This window comes from Lottia gigantea (assembly GCF_000327385.1).
Source record: "Lottia gigantea unplaced genomic scaffold LOTGIsca_2, whole genome shotgun sequence".
Lineage (NCBI taxonomy): Eukaryota > Metazoa > Mollusca > Gastropoda > Lottiidae > Lottia > Lottia gigantea.
The window spans coordinates 1,791,608-1,811,234 of record NW_008708400.1 but is presented as its reverse complement, the minus strand read 5'-3'; the positions used below and the strand labels follow the sequence as shown (position 1 = coordinate 1,811,234).

General features: G+C 32.8%; 3 protein-coding genes across 3 annotated transcripts; 2 read left to right on the top strand and 1 right to left on the bottom strand.

The window, feature by feature from the left end:
* Nucleotides 1-1,847: 1,847 nt before the first annotated feature.
* On the top strand, nucleotides 1,848-6,353 carry LOTGIDRAFT_181589 (hypothetical protein; the record flags this gene model as incomplete). Its single annotated transcript, XM_009053228.1, has 8 exons — nucleotides 1,848-1,929; nucleotides 2,860-2,927; nucleotides 3,259-3,351; nucleotides 3,700-3,837; nucleotides 4,322-4,402; nucleotides 4,897-5,047; nucleotides 5,331-5,472; nucleotides 5,799-6,353. The coding sequence occupies 8 exons, from the start codon at nucleotides 1,851-1,853 to the stop codon at nucleotides 5,986-5,988; spliced, it is 942 nt and encodes a 313-aa protein (XP_009051476.1). The 3' UTR covers nucleotides 5,989-6,353.
* A 588-nt stretch (nucleotides 6,354-6,941) lies between these two features.
* LOTGIDRAFT_152707 (hypothetical protein) lies at nucleotides 6,942-9,448 on the top strand (the record flags this gene model as incomplete). Its single annotated transcript, XM_009053227.1, has 4 exons — nucleotides 6,942-8,099; nucleotides 8,390-8,572; nucleotides 8,824-8,966; nucleotides 9,367-9,448. The coding sequence occupies 4 exons, from the start codon at nucleotides 6,942-6,944 to the stop codon at nucleotides 9,446-9,448; spliced, it is 1,566 nt and encodes a 521-aa protein (XP_009051475.1).
* A 3,204-nt stretch (nucleotides 9,449-12,652) lies between these two features.
* Nucleotides 12,653-15,999, bottom strand: LOTGIDRAFT_152706 (hypothetical protein; the record flags this gene model as incomplete). Its single annotated transcript, XM_009053226.1, has 3 exons — nucleotides 12,653-13,569; nucleotides 13,722-14,054; nucleotides 15,948-15,999. 3 exons carry the CDS (start codon nucleotides 15,997-15,999, stop codon nucleotides 12,653-12,655), a joined length of 1,302 nt encoding a protein of 433 aa, XP_009051474.1.
* Between the last annotated feature and the right edge of the window lie 3,628 nt (nucleotides 16,000-19,627).

Sequence of the window (19,627 nt, the reverse complement as noted above, 5' to 3'; positions counted from 1 at the left end):
AGTGTTAGATATTATTGTTGTCCTATTTTTAGTAGACTCTGCGTTTTAGGAATAAATAGCCATCATATGCCAACTTGAAGATCAAATAAAATTTGCTGACATGGTTAGTGCTTATCTGAAAAATATTTACAAAAGCATGGCAAAGACAGAAATCTCAAACTGGGCTTATGGTATTAAATGTAATATTTTAAATTGTTTATAGTAATTGTGTCCTTGAATACATCAATTCTTTATTTTTTTCAAAATAAAATCCTAGAAATCCTAAAAGGTTGACAATGATTATAGAAATCAAGAGAAGTGGTTGTCCATTGTCTGTTACCAGTGTTAGACATTCAAATTAAATTTTGAATATTATCACTGTGGATATATTTGACAGTTACACTCAGTTGCTCATTTTGCATAATTAGCTTTTAATACATCATGTTAATTCTCTTATGAAATTTTTGTTCAAAATAGGATTGAACAATAAGTCTGATTAGTTGAAATTATCCATTCTTGATCAGATTCTGGTTTATCAAGATCATATATTTGTAAAGCAGTCTTGAGAAACATAAATAATTGTAGAGTAAACTAATCTCAATAAAACTAAGCATTTAATACTTTAGTGCCAGTAAAATATAAGTTATATGCGACTGTCGAAGATGCATGTAGCTCAATGTAATGTATGTTAATATAATTGTATAAACACAAATATTATATTGGCATATTTTAAGCTTGTTTTTGTTACTTTGTGTTTGTAAAAAGATATTTGTTTTCTTAATACTGATTTCAATGTTATCAATACTTGCTTCGATAATTCATTTTTGGTGTATTTTGTGTTAAAATTTAAATTTAAGTTATTTTGAAAGGACAGATTTTACTAAAAAAAAACAATTGCTTGCCCTAACATTTGGAAGTATTATATTAAGCTATATTGATGTTTGGCGCTTTGTGTGAACTATGTACAGAAATCTCAGATTTAGGCTTATGCTCTAAGTCTTGTATTTTCATTTAAATATATTTTTAATTGTCTGATGCAATTAAATATTGTCAACAAACTTGATTCCTTTCTTGAAAAAAAAAGAAATTCAGAATTAGTTCTAAATTACTTCCCTTTTATGATACCTGCACTGTAGAGTTTCTCTAAAACCTTGATACACACCCTCCCACACTCAAGCATTTTGTCCTTGTATTAATCAATATATTATGGAACCTGTAAATTTGTTTGAATTCAGAAACTGTGCCTGGAAGAGTATCCTTTCTTTGAAACCCCTGGCCACAACCGAAACAACCTTAGTGATAGGACGTCCTAGTCAATTTTTCACACTGTTTTTAGGATACCCTAGCATTAAGATATTTTAGAGAATACAGGGCCTGACCAACAAATTGAAGAATAATTCATTGATCATCTATATTAATTGTCTTCAGGTTCATAGAAACATGATAAAGTTTGATAACTCTATTTGAAATAAACCTTCCTCATAATAAGACTTCCGGTTCAAAAGCGGCTTGAAATCAATTTCTCCAATTTAATTCATTAGAGCTGTGATCCAAAGACAATCTGAGATGTTCAGCAAATGTTGAAATTAGTATTTCAATTCATAGAAAAACAAGCAATGAATCAAGGAAATAAATAAATATAAGCACAGTTATTAAATTATTCCTTAAAAGTTGGAAGCACCACCATAAAACCTACATACCCCGTTGGATAATAGAACTTGATACAGTTCTATGATTAGACCTTCTCTTTCGGCTTAATCAAGTTGTACTGGCAGATTGAGACTATGGCGGTGATAAATCAAGTTGCCTCCCTTTTGACGTCATCGAGATTTGTCGGAAGTTTTATGTCAAAAAAGAACTTTTCTTTACAAATGTCGTGTGAAAGGCTAACCAAGGAACATGCTAAGAAAGTCATGTCGGAAACCGATCACTTTCTATTTGATTGTGATGGTAATTATGATATTTTATTAAACACCGGTAACCCAACAAGACAAGACGAATGTATAAAATAGTCCAAAAGTCTGATTTTAGAGAAGATCTTTGTCAGATTATCCAAGACCGATTTAATTTAGGAACTGACTATTGTTACAGCACTCTGCTATATAAAACAGCAGATATGTCTAGCTTGCCGTAAAGATAAACTAAGTATTTCAAGTTATGGCACAATGACAGGATGACTGTCTTAGGTTAAGGAAGGGATGGTCATGACTTGCATTTTAATTTTTATTAAAAGATAACCTTTTGGGTTAGTTTTAGGATTTACCGTATATTTCAGAATATAATGCACAGTTTTTTTTTTTACCAAAAATGGTCCCCTTACAGAAGGAGTGCGCACAGTGAAATAAATTTTGAGATTTTTTCCCTTCAAAAATACTGTGAATCGATGTTGAGTACTTATGTACTGAATAAAACAAAAGATATGGGTAAACTACCGTAACAATAGAAATTTATTTCGGCTGCTGTAACTCTAGGCCTATCCTGTGCCATTATTTTATCATCAACTTCATTTAAATTTCAGGTTGTACTTGTAGGCTTAATAATTTAACATCTTTTCATTCGGGGGTATGGTTTAAACGATGGTGGCTGAATCCAACCCCAATATTAAAGAAAATATAGTTTTCTATTTTTAGAAAATATTGCAGAGTATGTAGGCCTTATTGTGACTAGAAAGGCATATCTATTGAATAATTGAGGTAGTTCTGCAAGACCCGTCAACCTGTAGCAGATGACCCATCGTCCGTCGCAGAAGGTCCGTCATTGGTCGCCATGATTGGATTAATTTATGTTACAAAGTTTGCGTAAGAAGTAACTCTTTCTTGTATTTCATTGTTTAACTTAATCAATGGAGATGCTTTAAACTGATAGCAATTAATTTTTCAGGTGTACTCTGGGATGGAAATGGGACAATTCCTGGAAGTGTTGATACCATATCAAATTTGAAGAGGCTGGTATGTCAAATAATTTAAAATGCCTTGAAGGCCTCTTATGAAGTGTTGAAACTGTGTAGAAATTGATATTATGTTTCCCATTTCTTTCTGTACAGATTACTTGAATTAACCAACAAAAGTGATAATGACATTCTCCATTGCCAGGTTGTTAGTAAAAAATCTTGTAGGCATATAACCATTGATGTCATAATATTACTGATGACCATTTCAAATAATAATAGCACTAATCTACTAACGACACTAATTCTGATCTTACTCCCGCTGTATCCTTCTTCAGTTAAATGCTTTACTATTCTATTGGCCTGTTTTAATGATAATGCTTATTTTGTAGGGTAAAAAAGTGTATTATGTTACAAATAATAGTTCCAGTTCAAGAGATGAGTACCAACTGAAATGTCAGAAATATGGCTTTGATGCAGATATGGTATATTCACAATTTTATGTTTCATTGTGCCTATAGTGTTTACTTTTTTAAGGGACTAAAATGATAAATATGCATGATATCAAATTGCTTGCATGTGTCCATTTTTATGTTTGTTAATATGAATACATGCCCAAAACAGATAGAAAAATTTCATAGTTAAAAAGACAGGGTTTAAAAAAACTGAATATAATTTACAATTATTCACAAAGAAAGAAAATTACTTAATTCAAGATTATCAAAACTAGAGAATGGATCGGGTGGCCAGCGTAAAGTCTAATGATTTACAAAATGAATGCAAGGCTAGTTTCATGAAATCTAAGTGATTAATTGGCTTTTTTTGTATTACAGAGTGATATTGTTGGCACAGCATTTGCATCAGCGTTATATCTTCATACAAGTAATTTTAAAGGAAAAGTATATGTTGTAGGTAATCCAGGTATGGGAAAAGAACTTGATAATTTTAATATCAGTCATATTGGTATTGGTGTAAGTATATTGTGTAATAATCTCACTCTCTATTGTGTAATAATACACATTCCCAATTTCAGTATTTTTTAATGAGGCAATATTACTAAAGATTCCTATACCAGTATTTATCTAAAGATTGTGATATTGGTATATCACCCATCCCTACACTTAAGATTTTTTGGTTATGTATGTATCAGATAATCTCACATGTACTACAGAGACCTGTGAGTTTATATCCTTGATAATGTCATCATTAGCAGTTCAGGTTTTTCTGGTATTACATGAAGCACAAGGAGATTGTTATTTGTCCCTAATACACCAACAAATGCACATGCTAGAAACATCTTTTGTATCCTTTTATGTAGTAACCATAATATGGTCTCACTAAAGTCAATTCAAGTGTATGATTAATGTCAGTGAAAATTTAATGTAGAATAACCATGATAATCAAACTGGATAACTGTATCTTTAAATCAATATATAGTGATAATTATTTTTTTAGCCTGATGAAGTCGAACAAGATAATAGTGTCAAATATTCTGATAGAGTAAAATCATGGTTAAACACACAGCTAGATCCTCAGGTAAATCTATTTATTTTCTTTATAATCAAATTTAACACTACTTCTTGGTGTTCAGTAATGATCATCATTAAAAAAACTTAAACATATATAAAATGTACAATATTTTTGCTTACCTAGCTGAGAAACTTGAGACTGCCATCTCTTCTGCTGTTTTCTTTAATTTTCAAAAATGATGCAGATGTCTGATTGGACAGTAAACTGATTGGAAAGCAAATATTTATTAAACATTTATGAAAATGAATGTGTTTTTTTTTATTAGTTTGCTATGAATATATAATGGTATCGGTTCTGTGTGTACATTTTTGGCAAAAATGGGAAAAAATAAACCCATAGTAGATCAATATTGGAGTTGGAAAGAATATTGTCAGGTATTATTTCACCGAAGTAGTGTAATTTCTACATATTCATAACCAAACTTCATTATTAAATTGCACTACAACAGTATATTTATTTATTATTATGAACATAGTGTAGAAAAATCAACTATATTTCAGGTGAATTGTGTTTTAGTTGGTTTTGATCCATTTATAAGTTATCATAAAATATTAAAGGCAGCCAGTTATATACAGAGAGACAATTGTTTATTTTTAGCAACAAATGAGGATACCCATTTACCTACTCAGGGTAGTGATATAGTAATACCAGGTATATTGTCTTTTATCATACATTATATTCTACAAAAATGCAGCGAAAGTAGAAATAAACCAACCCTGTAGATGAAAATTGTACTTGATCACTGTGAGCTGGAAAATTAGATATTTAAACCTTTAAACCTAAGAGGAACTGAAAGTAACTCTATAAGCTACTATATAAGTAACCTACTATAAGTATTATTTAAGCTACTTTATATACTTTCAAAGGACAAAGAGACTATTAATGCAGATACAGTTTGGCATCAGGTATAGTTTGAAAGCTTATTTATTTGAAGGTACTGGTACTATGGTACTATCTGTTAGTCATGCAGCTAGAAAGAAACCATTGGTGATTGGTAAACCAGAAACAACTATGTTTGATGTTTTAGCTAAGGCTAATGATTTACAACCATCAAGGTGTATGATGGTAGGAGATAGGTAGGTTAATTTTGTCTATATATGTTTAATTATCTGGGTCCAATTAAGCACCATTTTGGAGAACAGCAAATCATCATGGACATGAAGAGCAAATTGGTTAATATCAATTGATACTAGGATTTAGGATTATATTAAGGTGATTGTATAGGTTTAATGTTTTCGCTTCATTACTCCATTATGTCATGTCCAATATACAAATGCGACTTATTAAAGAATGTGACTAATTAAGCAAATACTTATGCAGATCACTTTGAAACCTTCAATGTACAACAACAAGATGATAATATTATAGTTTATTTCAAGAAGTTTAAAAACTTACCTTTCAGAATGAATACGGATATTAAGATGGCTAGAAGATGCAATTTAAAATCATTATTAGTATTTACTGGAGTGTGTGGTATTGATGACCTACCTCATAATGGGTTAAAAGCAGAATCTTTTGAAGGTTCCGATGACTCACCAGACTTTTATGCAGATTGTTTAGGAAAATTTGGAGAATTTATATCAGATCTGTGATGTTTATAATCATAGTTATTGTTCAAATTTAGGCCAGTTATTTTTCAGCAAAGTATTATTATGTTGTTACTTTTCCATAGTATTTCATTGCAAAACTTTTAAAATTATTATCTGATTTTGTTTGTAAGTCCTCTTACCAAAATTAGCATTGACTATGCTTTCTAGTCTTTGTATTTGTATCTAGGATAATTATAGATACATGTGTACATAGAATAAATAGATGTTATTAGTATCCCTCATTGAGTCCTATGATTATATGCCTACTGATAAAATTATAATTATAATTTTCTAATACTTTTGATACACATTTAATTTTATTGTTATTAACTCAGAAATTTTAGAAATAAATCTTATCTTCAATTTGTAGTTAGGTACTCCAATATCTTATTCTGCCTTTGTTATTTTGTTTTGTAAATAAAACTGTCAATAATAGATCAGATAAAGAAATACAAGATTGAGGATGCATGCAAAAAGACGGCTACTGTAGCCTAGCAGAAAAAATGGTTTATAAATAGACACTGTAAGCTAAGTCGCCTACAGAAGTTTCAAACAAGAATTGAGATGTATGTATGTATGTAGTGATCCAGCAAAAAGGCCGTCTAGAGATTGTAATTTATTGTTGCAAATTTTTGGTCAGAGTTAACTCCCTTCCCATCATGGCTGCATTCACTTCAGTTAGGTAGCTGCACTTCAATATCATCAAAAAAATAATGTATGACACATTGTGTATTCTTTGACATGCCTAAATACCAGACTCTGGAACTCTTGAAAGATCAGAGCATTTATTTATACAAATATATTTCACTGGGACATGATTTGAAGTGCCTTTCTCTCATTCAGACACGTCAGCTTTGTAAAGTTATAAACTTCCGGCGTCGGTTGGACTATTATCTCTTATGAACTTAGTCTGTATTCAATGAAGTAAGTGTTTAACCAAACAGACAATTGTAATGATGTTGACCATATTGTCAGTATTAGCATATATTATTCATGTATGTGAAGTAAGCAGCTATGAAATGCTATCACCAGCTGAAGTTATACAGATAGCAAATAACAAGTGCTTGCTACTAAATCCTATCAACAGGGGTAAAGAAATTGTTGAAATGTTGATTGAGTTAGAAAGTAATGTATTTAGAGAACAAGATCAATTATTTATAGGTACTATTAATGTTGATGGATTTTTATACCCTGACAAGTCACAACCAAACTTGCCGAACACTGAACTGTTTATATTTCAAAAAATTATCAAAGATAGATCCTGCCTGATGAAAGTGCCTATTCCTAAACCAACTATAGTTCCATTTACTGGAATGGTCAATAAGGAAAATATTATAGACTTTGTGAATCAGTATTGTTTTACATACAAATCAAAGAATGGGGCTTTGTCTATTGAAGGCTTGCACAGGGAAGAAATTTTGAAATCATTATTTCATGTGTCTAATATATCTAATAAGAATATTAGAAATATATTCATGCATGAAGACTCCTCAACTTGTACCTCAGACAGTTTTGAAAATTGTCTACAAGAACCTCAAAATATCTATCACAAGTCAAATATACCTCAATGTGAGCGAGTTAATGCTGAAAATACAAAAGATTTCTTCAACAAATATTTAAAGATGTCAAAACCAGTCATCATTGAAGGTGCCATGAAGAAATGGAAATCAAACAAATGGAGCATGAAATATTTTCAAGAAAAATATGGTGATAATGACGTTCATATTAAAATGACATCAACTGGGGAATACGAGGGTGTTGAACCAGTTACTTTATGGGACAATCATGAAAAGTTTTTAAAAAAAATCCCAAGAGAAGTGAAAGCTAAATTACCATTTCCAGATTTAGTAGTAGTTCGTCCAGCAACTCTCAATATGAAGTTTTCAAAATTTTTAGACTTGATACAATCCATATCAAATTCAAATTATAAAAATGTGTCTGCCTATTTGGAATATTCCTCTATCAGGGAGTATTTTCCTGAGTTGGAAAGTGATATAGAAGAAATGGAATTTATTAAAGGAATACTGCATTTAAAACATTTAAATATTTGGTTAAGTGATGGCAATACGTTAGGAAAAACTCACTTTGATCCTTTTGATAATTTCTTATGTCAGGTAAGAGAAACGCATTACACAAGTAGCTTGTGATGTCCATATGCCTATAAGAGTACAAGAGAACTTTGGACTAGATTTTCCCCACAGGTTGGCAGAATTAAATGCGTTCATTGTCAAGCATCTTGGTACCACTGTTATAGATACTTTTTCAAATTCATTTTGATCTAATAAGGAAGATAGATTATATAATATATTAGAGGGAAGGATATGTATAACATTTTCTATCTAGTATCTTCTTTTTTAAGGAATCAGACTTTCATGTTTTCTTATATTATATTGTTAAATTTCAGATCAGTGGTAAAAAAGAAGTGATATTATTTGAGCCACATGATAATAGTAGACTATATGAAGCTCATATACCAGAAGCGATTTTATCATTTAATAAAACTGAGATGACATTTTCGAGGAGACATTTATCTGATAGCACATCATTGGTTATGTCTCCAATTGATATTCTAAAACCAAATTTTCAGGTGATCTGTTTTATGTGCTTCATAAAAGTATTTTTTAATTGCAAAGATGATATAATATGCAAGTAATCAGAAATGATCGGTGAAGATGTTTACAACTGTGCAAAGATTTAGGTACACTGAAGTAGTGACAATAATTACAATTATAAAACATTGCATACACCAAATTTGAATGTTATCTTGTTGAATAATGTAATTTTCTGCTAAATGAATGTTCTACAAGTATGTAACTGAGCTTATTCACTTTGTTTCAGAAATTTCCAAAATTTGCTGAAACCTATCCATTAAACTGCACAATAAATGAAGGTGATGTTTTATTTATGCCAGCTTTTTGGTGGCATGAAGTTCAATCATATCCTAGTCCCACAGAAGGCAGAAATCTTGCTGTTAATTTTTGGTAAGTAGTAATTCTAAACCATGCTATATTCGGAGCTGCAAGGCTCACAGACTACTTCACTACACTTTACAATGTAAACTTGGAGCACTTTTCAAATGAATTTGCAACATGTTCTTAGAAAATGTTTTGACTCCTGAGATGAACAAGTAATAAAAGCATTTGGTTATTTATATATGGCAAATTTGGATATAATTTATATTAAAAGTATGTGTATAATAGGCTGTCAAATGATATCCAGCCATTCAATAGATTGTTATTTTTAATGCTTTTCTTTTAGATTAGGCTTACAACATTGCATTTCCATTTACAAAATATTTTTCGTGGCTGAAATTGAGTCTATCAGCTGAGAAAAATAAATATCTACCTAGCTTTATACATTTGACTCTATTATCTTTTTCAGGTATGAGCCATTCTTAACCAAAGAATTCCCATGTCCAACATGTAAACTGGATGTCAATCCCACATATAGAAATTTGTTATAAATATGTTTTAGGAACGAAACTGTTGCTAATGGTAACACTGTCGAGTTGTGAATTTCCAAACATATCATTACTTCTTAATTTGCTAACCAGGCTTTTTAGCTTGTATATTCTCTTAGCTTGTTATTTTAAGTATTATGCGATTTTTGCATTTGTTAATTACTTGTTATTTATTTTATCTAAAGTTGTTAAATTGGCTTTATTTATGAAATTGTTTAGGAAAAGTATTAATAATCAGTGGCAATTTAAATGGCTGTCTCAATTGCTCTAAGTCCCATATTCCTTATCGAATAGGCAAATGAAAACTGAGAAAATGGGCATAAAAACAATGATGTAAAAAAATCATTTTAGAATAATGATAAAATAGAAACATTTTTCATTACTCTTTCTTCAAATGAAAATATCTCGCATAATCTGTGCCATGGTAAATATTCCAAAGTAGGCCTACAGTAAATATACAGTACAATGCAATATTTTGATTTGTGATGGGTCATTTTTGGGCAAAAGCCCAACTGTTCCACCGTATCCCTATTCCTCTATGTGTAAAAACATTTGATCTGTCTTTAGAATTCAAGGCAAATTCCTCTATATTAATTTTGTGTTAGTCAGTATTTGAAATTTGTTAGTATGAAACATAAAATGGCCATTACCTAAAAAATCTTTGTATTAATTTAGACATCAGAATATTCCATTCCTGCTTTTGAGACAACCAATCGGACCACATTTCCACTTTATTACTCTCTTCTATTCTGAATCTTCTTTTTTGCATTCCATTAAAAAAAATATTGATAGTGAAATAGTATACATGTAAATATTGGTATATTTTGTATTCACCAAAGCACCATTCTCATTGCATGCATGTCTATAGAAGTTAACTACTCGAGAATCCTTTATACGGAATTGGTTGAACAAGACATTGTCTTTTTTATTTTTTGGGCAACCACCCTTTAAGGTTAAATTCCCCTTATTTTTGAAAAATAATGATAATGAATTAATATAAATGTATTTTATATTCACCAAGCTTCATTCTCACTTCATGAATATCTATAGAATTTAACTCCTGTATATAGAATCCTAGAATTGCTTGAGCAAGTCCTTGTCATTCCTATTTTTGGACAGCACAATGGGTTCACCTTTTGCTCTCTTTTGGTTTAAATACCCCTCATTCTTCCATTGTTTGTTTTTCCTCTTTTATCCTAATATTAGAAAATAATGTATTTTGTACATGCATTAATATAAGTGTAATATGGGAATATTTGTATTCACTATGCATCATTCTCACTTCATGAATATCTATAGAAGTTAACTCCTGTATATAGAATCCTCTGTACTGTAGAATCGTAAATTCTCCACCCTTTCTTCTCTTTGAATATATTGGTTTAAACCCCCCTTATGTGTCAACACACTTGACCTGTTTCTTAATGAAACACCTCTCCCTGATGAAACTCCTCTCCCTTATGTGTGAACACACTTGACTTGTTTTTAGAATCATGATGAAACCCCTCTCCCTAACACCTTCGACCTGTTTTCAGAATCGTAATGAAACTCTTCTCCATGTGTCGATACACTCGACCTGTTTTTAGAATCGTAATGAAACTCGTCACCCTTTCTTCCCTTTAAATATTTTGGTTTAAACCTCTTATGTGGCAATAAATTGGATCTGTCTTTTGAATCGTTATGACACTGCTCTCCCTTATATGTCAATACACTAGACCTGTTTTCAGAATCGTAATGAAACTCCTCTACTGATGTGTCAACACACTCGAGGTAATAGAGTCGTAATTAAACTCTCTTCTTTTTAACTATTTATATTTACCACCCCCCTCCCCCGCCCTCCATCTCTCTTTACGAGTACATACATTTGACTTGTCTTTATAGCCTTGGTAAAAAATTTATTATCAGAATGGTTTGTATTCCGTAAGAATATATATTTATTTGTATTTAAATGTTAATTGAATTCTGCAGAATGTGCATGCTAATTTGTGAATTATTCAGGTTTTAACTAGTATATATATATCTCGGATTTTACGTCATATTGCTGACAAATAACTAATGTTTTAGGTATAGTTGAATTGTATCAACAAGCATATCATATCATCACATTGTTTGTTATTTATTATATTCGAAGTTCATGTACACACTGTCATTAATTTTGAGTCTTTTGTTATTTGAATAAAGGAAATAAATTTGATGATAGTTTCTTGCTTTTCAACATCACCTTTTTTTATAACAAAAGAATTGCCTATGAGACACCCTCTCCACTCCACAATTCTGTGGCCCCCATCTAATTATTCATAGAAAAACCACTGTTAATACCATTTTTCAATAAAGAAATAAATCTGTGTGCAAAACAACCTTTAACACGTGCCTACTTAAACATCGACGCGATCTACCTTTGTTGACTAAGAGACCCAACTCGACACAGGCCACCAAAATATGTAGGTCGGATGAAACAAAGATAACACAGTTTTACTGTTATGTAGGAGCAATAAATCCAGGTGGCTGTTACAGTCAACGGTTTCAAGCTAGTTTACAGCTTCACAATATCAAGCTTTTACTAAAAAAAATCCAGAACGATAAAAGTTGTAAGATAATACAGACCTACTAAACTAACAATCGTCCCAAAGTCAAGATAGGTTGGTAGATGAAAAGTTAACGTTCGCTTCCAGAGGATGCTGATATCGCAAACTATGTAGTTGTTGGAAGTCAAGCTTTTACGAGCTTCGTACTTATACCTTGACTGCAACATAAGCGAATACAGCCAATCAGATCCATTGACTGAAAGACTTGGCTTGTGTTCGCAAACTTTCTCTGATTTACTGTATTCGCTGGCGCACAATTCCATCGAACTGTTTCATTTGCAAACTTCCATGATATATTCAAGGTATAGCTTGTAATAGCTTGACTTGGGAAGATTGTTAGTTTAGTAGGTATGTATTATCTAACAACTTTTATTGTTCTGGAAATTGTTTAAGTATAGCTGTGTATTACCAAATGGTTTTCAGATGGCATGTTTGCATGTATAAAAACCACAAATATAAGAAAATCTTTACATCTGTTTATACAAATGACTAGAGAAAAAATATTTAAATTGGTCCCGTTCCTCGGGTAGGATCGAATTTAGAGCGCACAATGGGGTTTCATCCATTATGTGCGAGGCTTGGCAAATTATTTATAGATATTTATATGTAATATTTACCAAACTGCCTATTTTGCAATGTTAGGAGTGTCATAAAGTGGAGGTGATTGTACATTTCTTGCAGCAGTATTAGAATTGTTCCCTGTGGTAATTTGCGACATACAAGATACCAAAGGTGTTGGCTGGTATCTTGAGTCAGTTTGTAATAAGCTAGAGTTGACTTCGGAATTCAACTCTGTAGTGTCCATACACAGTTCATCTGTGAACGATTCAGACGTAGAACAAAGATCTCCAGATGAATTTTCATCTTCTGGTTCGTTTGTCGCCATGCTTGTGTAACTAGGTGGGGAACTTAAATGTCCATTCTCTGAGTTTTGGTCACGATTGTTTGATGTGAGGAAACCAAAAGGATTTCTTCCTGAATTATTTCTACGTAATGCTGGTTGTTGAAATGTTTCCATTGAAAGCCTGTGATTTGAACTTTGGGAATCTTCATACGATGGGAGTTTGGATCCCGGTACAAAGATAATTTGAGATCCATCTGCCATTTCCTGAAGAATTAAACGATTTCTACTAGCCCTTGAAGCAGAATTTTCACGATAGAGTCTCTCTAGGTTCCTGTGGGATCTCAAGGAAGGTCTGTCACTGCGTTGAGACACTGGTCTATAGATAGGTGTATCAATCATCAAAGACACTGATGATCTCTGACTGTTATTTGGGTATTCACATGGTGGCCGATTTCTCGCCTCTATCAGGCACTGGTTAGCGTTCTCAATAACAGCTCTGGCATGTTTGAGCGCGTCTTGTCTTTTCAATCGACATCGTATGATTACTGTCAGAGCCATTCCTACAACCAGCATGCAAATAACTGACACACCGATTTTTAGATCTTCACTTTTCTCTTCGACTTCTTCATCATTTGGTGTGATTTGTGTTGCGGAAATAACATTATTGAATATTCTCTCAGAACACACACTACGTCTCTCTGAAAAGAGAAAAAATACCTGAACGTAAGCAAATGAGAAAGTTCGTTCAGAGGGCCCCCAAAATATTGCATCGAAAAAAGTCCTATTTTCCTCACTCATTTAGTTAAGCCAATTGTAACAGCTTTGAAAAGATCAAAAAATTCACATGTACCTATATTTTGTAGTTCACCAATCCAGCAGTTTATTTGGAATGTTCTTGTTTCACATTGGACAACACAAGTATACAACTCTTCAGTAGAATCTGATGTCAACAACTCCAATGTCGACGTCATGTTCTCCATGTCGTTTTGAACATGATAATAATCTGTATCATTCATCACTGCAACAGCAACTTTGTCCTCGGATTCATACGTCCATGTGATATCAGAACAATGACCTGTATCATCAGATGGTTGATTATATAATTTACAATGTAGTACCATAATCCAATCATCATCTTTGAGTGTTTCATCTTCAACTATTTGAAGTTTTGGCTCTCTAGTCTCTGAAAAGAAATAAAGCAAGTTCATATAGGTCCAAAATATAAGGGAAAGGGACCAAGAACTCTGAGGGTATTCAAACGGGGGTTTTCTAGACTTTATAAAGTTTATATGTGTATCGAATACTTATCATTAAGTCCTAATGAATTCCTTTAATTCAAGAAAAATTACCAGACAGTACAGGTAGAGACTGCAAAAAAACAATTCATCAGATTATAAATCCACTATTTTTACTTTGCATATTGATGGCTCATTATTACACAGTATATGTCCTTGACATAAATTTTACATAAAACAAGACAAGTGATTATGTTAAAGGGGTCATTAATAGTTTAGATGGAATATAAAATAAGGGAAGTTTGTCGCATTTTAGTCAGATAAACAAGACCTCGATTGTAAACAAACAAACAAAAATTCTGAAAAGATACAAAAAAGCAAACTGTACGGGCTCAGTTCAGCCCAACGATTGACGAAAGTTGCCAAGGTTGTGTGTACAAAGATGTAAGATAATTTTAATACAGTTAATATTTCCATAAATGTTGAATACGGAAATTGTGGTCATTAATATGACATAGATACATCACGAAAATAGAGTCAACATATAAAAATATATAGATTATAGAGATTTGACAGTTTTATTGAAAAACAAATGTCAATCAAATTCTTTGTGGTATCCAACAAAACAGTCATTTTTGAACAAATATGTTACAAGGAAAATCTCTAGGACAGTTTCATACCACTTTAACAACATTTGACCTTGGAACTATGTATAGATATACAAGTTATTCGGTCTACAGAAAAGGTCCGATATAAACATATGCAGAGACTTTAGATGCAGCTGCCTGTGTGTGTACACTTTATTCTCTTCCAATTTTGTAATAAAAAAAATCCTAAAAATACTTACGATCCTACCGCAAACGAAAATCGAAATCCAAATTAACAGTTTGGCAATACATTGGTTATAGCTTATAAACTATTCAGTAAAGAGTAAACAACAAACAAAAACTCCAATACGATCTTCAAATATTATAACAAGCCACCCCTAATAAATTTAACATCTGAAACAGCACAACCACCAAATAAGTGTTCCATGTACTGTTCCGTGATAATCTAGTACCGCTGTTCCAAGACCATCTAGCACCACCTATGTTCATTTGTATTTCAACTTGACCATGACAATCTGGTAAGCCCAGTACCACTGTTCCATTACGATCTTGGACTACCACTGTTCCATTTTAAAACAATCAGTATTTCAACTGTATCGTGGCATTCTTGTACGACAATTGTTTACTGAAAATCTAGCACAACCAATGCTATCACTGTTCCAAGACAATCTAATGCTACAACTAATCCCTGACAATCAAGTGCTACCTCAGTTCAATGACAACCATGTCATTGTGCTACCACTAACCCACGAAAATCAAGTGCTACCACCGATCCATGACAATCAAGAGCTACTACTGTTCAATGACAATCAATTACTACCACTGTTTCATGACAATCATATACTTCCATTGTTCAAATGACAATCAAGTTCTACCACAATCAAATAGCATGATGTTTCACGACAATCAAATATACCACTGTTCCATGACAATCATACACTACTAAATTGTCCTAGATTGCTCAAAATACTACCTGGGCTACCACTGTTCCATGACAAATGATTTTACCAATGTCCACCACTGTTCCATGAAAATCAAACACTACCACTGTTCCATGACAATCAAAATGTCTAACAACTGTTACATGACAATCAAGTGCTATTGTTCCTTGACAATGTAGCCTACCGATTTTGCCACTATCCCATGACAATTTAGTACTGGTACTAAAATGATTATAGATAGAAACACCTCAGTTGATTGTGTTCCATATTAATAAAGGCTCAAAAATTTTACCTGATGCAATGGCGATTGCAAAGCAAAGCAAAAATGTTAAAGATATCTCCATTATATTGATAATCCTTATTCAGCACAATATCAATATGATTTGTCCTTTAAACGATCTGTGGTCGTGTGGTGGCTAAAGACATGCTCCAGTGACGATAGGTATGGGTAGAAAACTAGTAGAAAGACTAATGGCCGTGTCTTGAGGCCACTTATATCTAAAATACCTATATTGTCAATAGGCTTGTCATAATTAACGGTGATTTCAGGTAGAAATGACTATTACATAATGACAAGGTCGAGTAAAGACATCCGCATCTCTTCTTCCCGATATACTTATTATCACGTTTAGACGTCTACCCCCTGCAGTTAAATTCACTGCATGATAGTCAGTTTGTAAAGGTGTGATGATTAAGAAAGATTTGTAAAATGCCACTTTAAAACAATACCTTATTAGTTATCAATCATAAACATTGATTGATATCTTCCTATTTCATGTTCAAGTTATAATGGGAAAAGATCGGAATAGGTCGCTTTATATAGTTGAACCTGTTAGGATCATGTGGCAAAAAGACCTAAATTAGGAATAGGTGGATAAAATAGATCGAAAGACTAATTCAAAAGAATTTTTGTATTGTAAATAATTTTCAACACTACCAGTGTTACACCTCTCTGCACCAAGAAGGTGAAAACAGAGAAGTGTGAGTAGTAAAACAACCAGATTAGCCAACGCGATGACTGACACACAGAGAATGAGAAATAATGACAACACTGGGTAACTCAGTTAAGCCTAAAGTTCAGCTTTAAAGACGGTACAACGGTAGACCTCAGGATTATACGATGCAGCACAACTAAGCCTGGTAGACACTTCTGGAGAGCACAAGGAAAGGGTTCATATACTGGCACTATAACATGGTGCAACTGGAACCAACACCCCTTTCTACAGCTCTGTTAACAACAGACAAACAATGTCGTACTACCTTCTACAGGATCATCTGTGGGAGGAGAGAAACAAAACTTAGGTATTTCATAGGCTTTATCAACATTGAGGAGCACATGGAAGAGAACTTCCTGTCATAAGAGTCTACAAACTAATATACAACATGTCTTACGAACATCAACTTGTGTAAACTTATATTACATGAGAGAACAATGCAAAGGCGCAATGAATAAGGGTTGCCCATTACCACGTGGAGTGGCCTACCGCACCGGGCCATCCAACGTGTGTGATACTAATAGAAAATACAAGATTTTCAGAGGCAAAGGCCTAAAACACTGACATAGTGTAGTAAACCTGTGTCTTATAGATTGACAGCAACATAATTGGCCTTTTATAGCAAAATAATACCTGTGGGAGGAGAGAAACAAAACTTAGGTATTTCATAGGCTTTATCAACATTGAGGAGCACATGGAAGAGAACTTCCTGTCATAAGAGTGACTTGCCCTTGCACACAGGCATTAGTCACCTTTTGAAACTCAGGCACTTGTAACTTTTACTAAACAGAGTTACCTCCCTTCAACCACTTAACTGTCTTCACTACTAAGCCTTACACATAAGAAAATGGTACCCCCTTGTATCTACTGTTACACCAGCACGCTATCATGTCTACAAGTGAAACAGATTATGACATTCAGTTGTCCCTGATCTTAAATGTATTCATGAACAACTTGTGGCAACATGCGGCAAGTGCGCTTTTTTCAGTTAGGTAGCTTGGGTCGACTGTTAATTTATAAATTATAATTTTAGTTTTTAGTAATGGATATTTTTCATACTGGATTTGGGGGGTATCGAGGCTAGTGTAGAATTTTGAATTAAAAGCTTTAGGTGATAATTCCTGTAATTTTGAATTAAAAACTTTTTTTTTCGCCTAGGTGAAATTAAGTGATAATTCTTGTAATTTTGAATTAAAAACATCAATTTTCATCTTAGTTTTAATCAACGAATTTTCAAGTAAAAGCTTTATAAGTCCACATGACCAGCCTCTAGCGGCGAAAAAAGGTTTTAATTAAAAAAAATTCTTCAATTTTCACCTTGGTGATATATGTGAAATATGGCGTATGTGAGCCACCATACGAGTCCAATCCTATAACAAATTTCACTTTATATTTTGAATTAAAAACTAGGGGATAATTCCCATAATTTAAAACTTTAATTTTTCACCTTAAGTGACAATTATTTTAACCTAGGTGAAAATTAGGTGATAATTCGTGTAGTTTTGAAATTAAAAATTTTAATTTTCACCAAGGTGATAATTCAATAATTTTTGATTAAAAACTTTTTTTCAATGTTCTTTACAAGATGCAGGCTGGTCATACGGACTTAAATAGTTTTAATTAAAAATTCGTTGAATAATCACCTAGGTGGAAATTATTTTAACCTCGGTGAAAATTTTTTGATTAAAATTACAGGAATAATCACTGTATTATCACATAGGTACGGTGGCTCACATACGACATATTTCTCTTTTAATTTTGAATTAAAAACCTTAATTTTCACCTAGGTGACGTATGTGAGCCACCGTACGTAATTGTAAATATTTTTCACCTAGGTGTAAATTAATTTTAATCCAAAATTACAGGAATTATCACCTAATTTTCACTCAGGTAAAGTTTTTAATTCAAAATAAAAAGTAGAAAATGTCGTATGTGAGCCACCGTACACAGGTGTAAATATTTATCACCTATAGGTGGTAATCAAAGATTTTAATTCAAAATTAAAAGTGAAATATATCGTAGGTGAGCCACCGTATAATCCAGATAAAAGTGTAGAACGTATATAAATCTCCTTTTCAAATTTCTCGCAGATGTTAGCTAATAGTCTTGTATGCTGTCACTGTCACTCTGGGCTTATACCGAACTGATATCACTCGACATTCGTGGGCTATATGCACACTCGTGATATCACCACACCAATTCCCTCGTGCAATATTTAAAATCTATAGAAAGACACTTGTGGGGTTCGACCATTTTGTCGAGCCCGCTTTCTTGCAGATTTAAGTAGCCTAGTCTTGTATGCTGTCACACCGAATATACTTCAAAACCCAAACCAATGGTTGCTAAAAATTAATATAACAGGGTATTGAGCTGGTCATAATGAAGTTTTTCTGTGATCCGAATGTAGTTTGACGCAAAGTCTGTTTTGTGGCATTTAACTCTGTCCTTCATAACACACATAAGTCTACTGGTACATAAAAATGTATATTGAAATATATTTTACCACATATAGAATTTCGCATATATAGGCGAAACTGATTGCACTTGTAGTAACCCAAAGATCATCATAGTGTAAAGCACGCTTCTTTAAATGTAAAAATGGATGGCAATATGTAGGCTTATAATAATTTCAGACGCGTTGAACAGACGATGCTCCACACCTTGCACTCTAAGGCCTATATTTTTGCACACCATACACATTTTGCTCTCATTACAATTTAAGGGTAAGGTAAAATAAACAAGAGGAAAATAGTTTTAGCTAATATCAATACTTTAACAATGCAATAACTCAGTCATGATTGTCATCGCCTATTGAAAGAATTTTATATATTTCTTTCAATAACATAACTGATTTTTAGTGTGCACACTAAGGGGCGGCAATCCGTTTTACAAATAGTGGGGGGAGGGCGGTGCATCTTTTTGGGGAACTGGTCGAGGGGGGGGGGGGGGGGGGGGGGGCCCCCAAAATATTTTGATG